General features: G+C 41.3%; 1 protein-coding gene across 1 annotated transcript in view; it reads left to right on the forward strand.

Annotated features, from left to right (window-relative positions):
- The window catches only part of LOC128688410 (PAX3- and PAX7-binding protein 1), a 198569-nt gene extending 192556 nt beyond the window's left edge, over nucleotides 1–6013 (forward strand). The window contains exon 15 of the mRNA XM_053776269.2: nucleotides 5434–6013. Within this exon, the coding sequence (XP_053632244.1) occupies nucleotides 5434–5634 (201 nt within the window). The 3' untranslated portion in view covers nucleotides 5635–6013. The remainder of the gene's footprint in view (nucleotides 1–5433) is intronic.
- The last annotated feature ends 4674 nt before the right edge of the window (nucleotides 6014–10687 follow it).

Consider the following 10687-nt stretch of genomic DNA (forward strand, 5'->3'; position numbering starts at 1 on the left):
GAGATTCTGAAGAAAAGTTGCAGAGGTTGGTGGATGAATTTGGTAGGGTATGTCAAAGAAGAAAATTAAAAGTGAATATAGGAAAGAGTAAAGTTATGGGGATAAAAAGATTAGGTGATGATAGATTGGATATCAGATTGGATGGAGAGAGTATGGAGGAAGTGAATGTATTCAGATATATGGGAGTGGACATGTCATCAGATGGGTCTATGAAAGATGAGGTGAATCATAGAATTGATGAGGGGAAAAGGGTGAGCGGTGCACTTAGGAGTCTGTGGAGACAAAGAACTTTGTCCTTGGAAGCAAAGAGGCATATGTATGAGAGTATAGTTTTACCAACATTCTTGTATGGGTGTGAAGCATGGGTGATGAATGTTGCAGCGAGGAGAAGGCTGGAGGCAGTGGAGATGTCATGTCTGAGGGCAATGTGTGGTGTGAATATAATGCAGAGAATTCGTAGTTTGGAAGTTAGGAGGAGGTGCGAGATTGCCAAAACTGTTGTCCAGAGGGCTGAGGAAGGGTTGTTGAAGTGGTTCGGATATGGAGAGAGAATGGAACAAAATAGAATGACTTCAAGAGTGTATAAATCTGTAGTGGAGGGAAGGCGGGGTAGGGGTCAGCCTAGGAAAGGTTGGAGGGAGGGGGTAAAGGAGGTTTTGTGTGCGAGGGGCTTGGGCTTCCAGCAAGCATGCGTGAGTGTATTTGATAGGAATGAGTGGAGACAAATCGTTTTTAATACTTGACATGCTGTTGGAGTGTGAGCAAAGTAACATTTGTGAAGGGATTCAGGGAAACCGGCAGGCTGGACTTGAGTCCTGGAGATGGGAAGTACAGTGTCTGCACTCTGAAGGAGGGGTGTTAATGTTGCAGTTTTATAAACTGTAGTGTAAAGCACCCCTCTGGCAAGAAAGTGATGGAGTGAATGATGATGAAAGTTTTTTTTCGGGCCACCCTGCATTGGTGGGACTCGGCAGATGTATTAATAAAAAAAAAAAAGACTTGAGTGTGGATATTTATTACTTTTTTATTTACCTGTGATTTCAGGTGGTATTTGAAAGAATCCTTGACTATCTGTAACTCACTCGCTTATAGTCTTGTTTCATGTGATTCTGTAATAAAATAAAATCAGTGTGTGTACTCACCTAGTTGTGGTTGCAGGAGTCGAGTCACAGCTCCTGGCCCCGCCTCTTCACTGGCCACTTCTAGGTCACTCTTCCTGCTCCATGAACTTTATCATACCTCTTCTTAAAGCTATGTATGGATCCTGCCTCCACTACATCACTTCCCAGACTATTCCACTTCCTGACAACTCTGTGACGGAAGAAATACTTCCTAACATCCCTGTGGTTCATCTGAGTCTTCAATTTCCAACTGTGTCCCCTTGTTGCCGTGTCTCATCTCTGGAACATCCTGTCTCTGTCCACCTTGTCGATTCCTCTCAGTATTTTATATGTCGTTATATCCCCCCCATCTCTCCTGTCTTCCAGTAGCGTCAAGTCGATTTCCCTTAACCTCTCCTCATAGGACATACCCCTTAGCTCTGGGACTAGTCTTGTTGCAAACCTTTGCACTTTCTCTAGTTTCCTTACATGCTTGGAAAGTGAGGGTTCCAAACTGGCACTGAATACTCCAACATGGGCCTAACGTACACAGTGTACAGGGTCCTGAATGACTCCCTATGTCGGAAGATGTCGGAAGGCTGTTCTTAGGTTTGCCAGGCGCCCACATGCTGCAGCAGTTACTTGGTTGATGTGCACCTCGGGAGATGTGCCTGGTGTTATATTCACCCCAAGACCCTTTTCCCAGAGTGAGGTTTGTAGGCTCTGGCCCCCTAGACTGCACTCTGTCTGTGGTCTTCTTTGCCCTTCCCCAATCTCCATGACTTTGCACTTGGTGGGGTTGAACTCCAGGAGCCAGTTGCTGGACCAGGGTCTACAGCCTGTCCAGGTCCCTCTGTAGTTTTGCCTGGTCCTCGTTCTATTGAATTTTTCTCATCAACTTCACATTATCTGCAAACACAGACGCTTCAGAGTCTATTCCTTCTGTCATGTCGTTCACAAATACCAGAAACAGCACCGGTCCTAGGACTGACACCTGTGGCACCCCACTCGTTACAGGTGCCCACTCTGACACCTCGCCACGTACCATGACTTGCTGTTGTCTTCCTGACAGGTATTCTCTCATCCGTTGTAGTGCCTTCCCTGTTATCCCTGTCTGGTCCTCCAGCTTTTGCACTAATCTCTTGTGTGAGACTGTGTCAAATGCCTTCGTACAGTCCAAGAAAATGCAGTTTACCCACCCCTCTCTCTCTTGTCTTACTGCTGTCACCGTGTCATAGAACTCCAGTAGGTTTGTGATGCAGGATTTCCCATTCCTGGAACCATGTTGGCTGTCGTTGATAAGCTCATTTGTTTCTAGGTGCTCCACCACTTTTCTCCTGATAATCTTCTCCATGACCTTGCATAATAATAATAATAATAATAGTTTATTAGGATATGATACATAGTTGTACAAGGTATTATAGTAGTTGGGTGTACGTGTCAAAAGCCCCTCATACTATACACGTCAGTGACACTGGTATGTAGTTTAGTGCTTTGTGTCTGTCTCCTTTTTTAAAAACTGGGACCACATTTGCTGTCTTCCATACTTCTGGTAGTCGCCTTGTTTCGATAGATGTGTTGAAGATAGTTGTTAGTGGTACACAAAGTGCCTCTGCTCCCTCTCTCAGGACCCATAGAGAGATGTTATCCGGCCCCATCGCCTTTGAGGTATCTAGCTCGCTTAACAGCCTCTTCACTTCTTCCTCGGTTGTATGTATTGCGTCCAACACTTGGTGTACTGCACCTCTCTGCCTTTCTGGAGGCCCTTCTGTCTCCTCTGTGAACACTTCTTTGAATCTCATCTTGAGCTCCTCACATACTTTGCGGTCATTATTTGTGACTTCCCCTCCTTCCTTCCTCAGCCTGATTACCTGGTCCTTGACTGTTGTTTTCCTTCTGATGTGGCTGTACAGCAGCTTTGGGGGTGTGTGTTTGGGGGTGTTTTTTTTAAATAAACAAACTATTTCACAAACACAGTAATCTGTCAAAATAGCAGCACACATGAGCTAATGGCACATTGAAACCAGCACCATTTATAGAGTGCTCTGTTGTGCAGTGGCAGAACTTGGTAACACATGAATAGTATTTGTTTACATCTGCCACTTTGAAAAATGAACTCTGTACTGTTAGCATGCTACAGTATACAGTGCCACTTTACCTTTGTTGTATTTGTATGTAATTAATTGAATGAGTTAACCTACAAATGAAGTGAAGAAAAAACAAACACCCTTAAAACCTAGTGACAAACTTGATACATATGAGAAAGAAACTAGAACATGGTGTAAATAGAAGTGTGCTAATGACAGGATAAAACATTGTATCATCAACATTATATGATATTAAATAGTCAAAAAAACTTAATAAACAAGGGATAAATTGAAATAACAGCACCTTTAATCTCCAGGGGTACCATTATTCAGAAAGTTTACTGTACCATGTTGATCGTGCAACCATATATCTGAATTTGCTGAAAATAATATTTTTAGTTCAGTTTAATACCTCAAGTGTTAAATGTAACTGAAGCTGTATTTTCCTTTCACAATGAATGAGAAAAGCATGATACATTGGCTCCAGACCTATATACTTTTTTTTTTTTTTTCAACAAGTCGGCCGTCTCCCACCGAGGCAGGGTGACCCAAAAAAAAGAAAGAAAATCCCCAAAAAGAAAATACTTTCATCATCATTCAACACTTTCACCACACTCACACATTATCAGTGCTTTTGCAGAGGTGCTCAGAATACAACAGTTTAGAAGCATATACGTATAAAGATACACAACATATCCCTCCAAACTGCCAATATCCCAAACCCCTCCTTTAAAGTGCAGGCATTGTACTTCCCATTTCCAGGACTCAAGTCCGACTATTTGAAAATAACCGGTTTCCCTGAATCCCTTCACTAAATATTACCCTGCTCACACTCCAACAGATCGTCAGGTCCCAAGTATCATTCGTCTCCATTCACTCCTATCTAACACGCTCATGCACGCTTGCTGGAAGTCCAAGCCCCTCGCCCACAAAACCTCCTTTACCCCCTCTTTCCAACCCTTTCGAGGACGACCCCTATATACACTATTTAAATATAGTGTACCTCTGTGTTGGACTGTATATGATCTGGGATGTAAACGCCAATACTTATCTGCTCTTCAACATGTGTACATAGATCTGTGCACTCTTCCACGTACATGCTCAGATTTGTGTGTTCTAGGAAGTATGTAATTCCCTATTTGCAGCTACAGGATCAGAGCTACGCTCTTGAGGTTCTGTCTTCGATATTAGTTTGTCATGTGTACAGTTTTTTTAAACTTCTAGTAGCGGTAGTTCTTATTACCTCTTGTAAGTCATTCTATTATTCCACCACTTTTGTGAAGAATAACTTCATAGTATTCTTTCAGCACCTCCTCTTTCTTGGTTTGTAGCTATGGCCTCTTGTTCTCCTTGCTAATGATTATTATGTTTTAACTTGTCGTTATGTTTTTCAAAGACGGACTCCATACCACTGCTAAATACTTCAGTTTTGGTTGAATGTATATTGTGAACAGCTTTTTTAGTTTTTCTATATCATATCTGTATCTCTAAAGACTGTTGGCTTTTGGTGCAGTGGAGTATCTCGCTACTGGTATTTCTTTTGTGGGATTTTCTAGTGATGACCACTTGGTCCCTCTCTTTGTATGATGCCTTAAGTATTTATTATGTAATCTGTATTCTTTGTATAGCCTCTTTTCACTTTCACCTGTTTTTATTACTTAGTACTTATCCACATTAAATTCCATAATTCATTGATCATACCACTTGATTAATCTATCCAGGTTTTTCTGCACGAGTCTTTTTTTTTTTAACCTTTCATAGGATCTTTGCATCATCTGCACAAGTATTTGTATACATTCTATTCTTTCAGTCTGGTGATATTACCCCATGAGGATATTTTAGCTTGTGTCATTGTTCACATTTGACCTTCAAAAAGAAATTCTCTCATCCACTGTAATATCTATACTTCTCTTCCTCCTTTGCTTGGCATTTCCCAGATCAAACAGTTATGAAAATGCTCTCAAAAGCATTGTTAAAATTTCAGTAAATGTCAATGTCATAGTAGCTTAGTGTATTTGTATACTGTATTGGGTACAGAATTTACTGACCAAAGACTTAGTTGTTTGCTAGTTATTAAAAAGTGTTATGTTTATTTTTCTTTAGTGGCTCATTAGAGAAATGTGATTGCTTACCAGCAAGACAGGCCTGCTTGAAAGTTACAGTTTCATTAGTTAAGCATAAAGAATTGTGTTATTAGATCATTGGGGTTTTTATACAATAATACAAGCCAGTTATGTACATTACAGGTAATTAATGCACTGCCTCGTGCCTGGGTGAAAAGTGAGGAAACTCATGCTTTCCTTGGACGTCTTGAAGACTTCTTAGTGAAGCTTGCTGAAAAACTTGACCCTGCTGCTCACTCTCCAGCTCTGAAGGAAGTGTGTGACCTCTTAAAATCCATTGGTGCACAGAGTCAAGCAGACAAAATAGCCTACAAGTACCTGTAATTATTAAGAAAAAGGTAGTCAGTAGTTGGGACTGGTTGCATTGTAAATGTACTGAATAGGGATGCCGTATATAATTTATAATGTACTGTATTTTTTTAACGTGTACTGTACTTTTTTTTAATTATTAACTTGTAATACTGTCTTCTTTTATACCTGTGAATTTGAGCTGAATGCCATCTGTCAACTTTGTATATACAGTATTTGAACATTTGCATTATTTAAAGATACATGTGTTTGCATGAATATGTACAGTATGTTGCAAAAATATAAATTAGGCAGAATATTCAGTATTGTTGTAACATCATAAAATTTCATTGAAACGGCTTTTTTGTATAATTTTTTAATATGAAGATTATATAAAAATAAACCATTAAAGACATACTGATTTTTTACTAAGGTACCTGCAGATGGTGGGTTGCCTTAATAGTGTTGATGTGTTTATCTTGTATTTATGTTAACTGATTGGTTATACAGCTACATTATTTCTGGAATATAATTTAAGAATGCTTCTTTGTATATTCATGTATTTATATAAAGATTGCACCATTTGTGCATATTAAAAAAACACTTTTTGTGCTAACTTTATCTTGTTGCATAGAAAAACAGGCACACTCTTATGAACTGTAAATTAAGTGCTAAGAGGAAGGTTGGCTCAGATGACAGGGGAGATATAGGTAAATAACCTGTCCTTCCCTCACTACCTCATTTTCAGCACCCTACTGCCCATTCAACAAATCAGTTTACATACACTTCAGTTACTCTACAACTCAGTTTCTGGACTCGACCTTTCTTGTAGCATCTGACTTGAAATTTAATAGTAACTAAGTGGAAAAATGTTACAGTGAAGAATGGAAGGTGGTTTACAGTAAAGGGAGAAAAATTAGATTGAAGCAGGCTTGAAGATTGAAAATCTTGTTGCCGTACTCAAGGACAGTACAGTGGACCCCCACATACCGTTGGCATCACATAACGTTAAATCCGCATACCGATACATTTTATCGCTAAAATTTTGCCTCGCATACTGCTAAAAAACTCGCTCAACGCTATTCGTCCGAGACGCGTCTAATGTGCGGCTTGAGCCAGCCTCACACGTTCCGCTGGTGGCATTGTTTACCAGCCAGCCTCCGTGGTAACATCCAAGCATACAATCGGAACATTTCGTATTATTACAGCGTTTTTGGTGATTTCATCTGCAAAATAAGTGACCATGGGCCCCGAGAAAGCTTCTCTAGTGACAACCCTACAGGAATAAGGGTGAGAATTACTATAGATGAAGAAAGAGATCATTGCTAAGTATGAAAGTGGAGTACATGTCTCCGAGCTGGCCAGGTTGTATAGTAAATCCCAATCAACCATCGCTACTATTGTGTCCAAGAAAACTGCAATCAAGGAAGCTGTTCTTGCCAAAGGTTCAACTGTGTTTTTGAAACAGAGATCGCAAGTGATAGAAGATGTTGAGAGACTCTTATTGGTGTGGATAAACGAAAAACAGATAGCAGGAGATAGCATCTCTCAAGCGATCATAAGTGAAAAGGCTAGGAAGTTGCATCAGGATTTAATTAAAAAAATGCCTGCATCTAGTGATGATGTGAGTGAATTTAAGGCCAGCAAAGGTTGGTTTGAGAGATTTAAGAAGCATAGTGGCATACATAGTGTGATAAGGCATGGTGAGGCTGCCAGTTCGGACCACAAAGCAGCTGAAAAATATGTGCAGGAATTCAAGGAGTACATAGGCAGTGAAGGACTGAAACCTGAACAAGTGTTTAATTGTGACGAAACAGGCCTGTTTTGGAAGAAAATGCCAAGCAGGACCTACATTACTCAGGAGGAAAAGGCACTCCCAGGACATTAGCCTATGAAAGACAGGCTTACTCTTCTCATGTGTGCCAATGCTAGTGGTGATTGCAAAGTGAAGCCTTTATTAGTGTATCACTCTGAAACTCCCAGAGTGTTCAGGCAAAAGAATGTCCTCAAGGCTAATTTGTGTGTGCTGTGGAGGGAAAACAGTAAGGCATGGGTCACTAGGGACTTTTTCTATGACTGGTTACACCAAGCATTTGCCCCCAATGTGAAAAATTACCTAACTGAAAAGAAATTAGACCTTGAGTGCCTCCTGGTGTTAGACAATGCCCCTGGTCATCCTACAGACTTGGCAGAGTGACTTTGTGGGGACATGAGCTTCATTAAGGTCAAGTTTTTGCCTCCTAATACCACTCCTCTCCTGCAGCCCATGGACCAGCAGGTTATTGCAAACTTCAAAAAACTGTACACAAAAGCTCTGTTTGAAAGGTGCTTTGTAGTGACCTCAGAAACTCGATTGACTCTAAGAGAGTTTTGGAGAGAGCACTTTAATATCCTCAATTGTGTAAACCTTATAGGTAAGGCTTGGGAGGGAGTGACTAAGAGGACCTTGAACTCTGCTTGGGAGAAACTGTGGCCACAATGTGTAGACCAAAGGGATTTTGAAGGGTTTGAGGCTAACCCTGGGAATCCTATGCCAGTTGAGGAATCCAATGTGGCATTGGGAATGTCCTTGGGGTTGGAGGTTAGTGGGGAGGATGTGGAAGAGTTGGTGGAGGAGGACAATGAAGAACTAACCACTGATGAGCTGCTAGATCATCTTCATCAGCATGAAGCCACACCTGAGGAAACTGCTTCAGAGGAGGGGAGAGAGAAATTGAAGAAGTTGCCTACTTCAAAGATTAAGGAAATCTGTGCAGTGTGGCTTAAAGTGCAAAACTTAATGGATGAAAATCACCCTCAGACAGCTGTTGCAAGCTGTGCTGGTGACTATTACACTGACAATGTTGTGAACCACTTTAGGAAAGTCATAAAGGAACGAGAGGTACAGACCTCCAGTGACTCTAAAGCTGGTCCTAGTGGCATTAAAAGAAGAAGGGAAGTAACCCTGGAAAAGGACTTGACACCTCAAGTCTTAATGGAAGGGGATTCCCCTTCTAAACACATATTTATTTATTTAGTAATTTGAACATACATACAGAGGTACAAAAAAATACAGGTAAGAGCAGCATGCCAAAGCCACTTGTATGCATAGCATTACGGGCTGGCTTAAAATTAACTTAAGATTAACTAAGCAATGAAGTAATCAGTGATAAAACATTATTGTAAACAGATAACAATAAAGCACAAATGAGTATTACAAACACAGGTCATATGGTTGCATGCATTGCTGTACATTCAGTCGAATGGAGTATTCTGTTAGGTAGTATATTTAAAAAATAACAAAGTTAGATTGGGTCTTAGGGTTAACATTTATGTGATATAATTGTGAGAAACATTTAAGAGATACAATTTATAAGGTTCAGTTATTCAGTATTTATTTGGTTTTGGGTGAGTAAGTGATCTTTGAGAAGAGACTTGAATTTATAAACAGGTAGTGTTTCTTTTATATTTACAGGTAATGAATTCCAGATTTTAGGGCCTTTTATGTTTACCTGGAGAGAGTTCCGGGGGTCAACGCCCCCGCGGCCCGGTCTGTGACCAGGCCTCCTGGTGGATCAGAGCCTGATCAACCAGGCTGTTTCTGCTGGCTGCACGCAAACCACCATACGAGCCACAGCCCGGCTGATCAGGAACTGACTTTAGGTGCTTGTCCAGTGCCAGCTTGAAGACTGCCAGGGGTCTGTTGGTAATCCCCCTTATGTGTGCTGGGAGGCAGTTGAACAGTCTCGGGCCCCTGACACTTATTGTATGGTCTCTTAACGTGCTAGTGACACCCGTGCTTTTCATTGGGGGGATGGTGCATCGTCTGCCAAGTCTTTTGCTTTCGTAGTGAGTGATTTTCGTGTGCAAGTTCGGTACTAGTCCCTCTAGGATTTTCCAGGTGTATATAATCATGTATCTCTCCCTCCTGCGTTCCAGGGAATACAGGTTTAGGAACCTCAAGCGCTCCCAGTAATTGAGGTGTTTTATCTCCGTTATGCGCGCCGTGAAAGTTTTCTGTACATTTTCTAGGTCGGCAATTTCACCTGCCTTGAAAGGTGCTGTTAGTGTGCAGCAATATTCCAGCCTAGATAGAACAATGACCTGAAGAGTGTCATCATGGGCTTGGCCTCCCTAGTTTTGAAGGTTCTCATTATCCATCCTGTCATTTTTCTAGCAGATGCGATTGATACAATGTTATGGTCCTTGAAGGTGAGATCCTCCGACATAATCACTCCCAGGTCTTTGACGTTGGTGTTTCGCTCTATTTTGTGGCCAGAATTTGTTTTGTACTCTGATGAAGATTTAATTTCCTCATGTTTACCATATCTGAGTAATTGAAATTTCTCATCGTTGAACTTCATATTGTTTTCTGCAGCCCACTGAAAGATTTGGTTGATGTCCACCTGGAGCCTTGCAGTGTCTGCAATGGAAGACACTGTCATGCAGATTCGGGTGTCATCTGCAAAGGAAGACACGGTGCTGTGGCTGACATCCTTGTCTATGTCGGATATGAGGATGAGGAACAAGATGGGAGCGAGTATTGTGCCTTGTGGAACAGAGCTTTTCACCGTAGCTGCCTCAGACTTTACTCTGTTGACGACTACTCTCTGTGTTCTGTTAGTGAGGAAATTATAGATCCATCGACCGACTTTTCCTGTTATTCCTTTAGCACGCATTTTGTGCGCTATTACGCCATGGTCACACTTGTCGAAGGCTTTTGCAAAGTCTGTATATATTACATCTGCATTCTTTTTGTCTTCTAGTGCATTTAGGACCTTGTCGTAGTGATCCAATAGTTGAGACAGACAGGAGCGACCTGTTCTAAACCCATGTTGCCCTGGGTTGTGTAACTGATGGGTTTCTAGATGGGTGGTGATCTTGCTTCTTAGGACCCTTTCAAAGATTTTTATGATATGGGATGTTAGTGCTATTGGTCTGTAGTTCTTTGCTGTTGCTTTACTGCCCCCTTTGTGGAGTGGGGCTATGTCTGTTGTTTTTAGTAACTGTGGGACGACCCCCGTGTCCATGCTCCCTCTCCATAGGATGGAAAAGGCTCGTGATAGGGGCTTCTTGCAGTTCTTGATGAACACAGAGTTCCATGAGTCTG

This window comes from Cherax quadricarinatus, chromosome 2 (assembly GCF_038502225.1).
Source record: "Cherax quadricarinatus isolate ZL_2023a chromosome 2, ASM3850222v1, whole genome shotgun sequence".
Lineage (NCBI taxonomy): Eukaryota > Metazoa > Arthropoda > Malacostraca > Decapoda > Parastacidae > Cherax > Cherax quadricarinatus.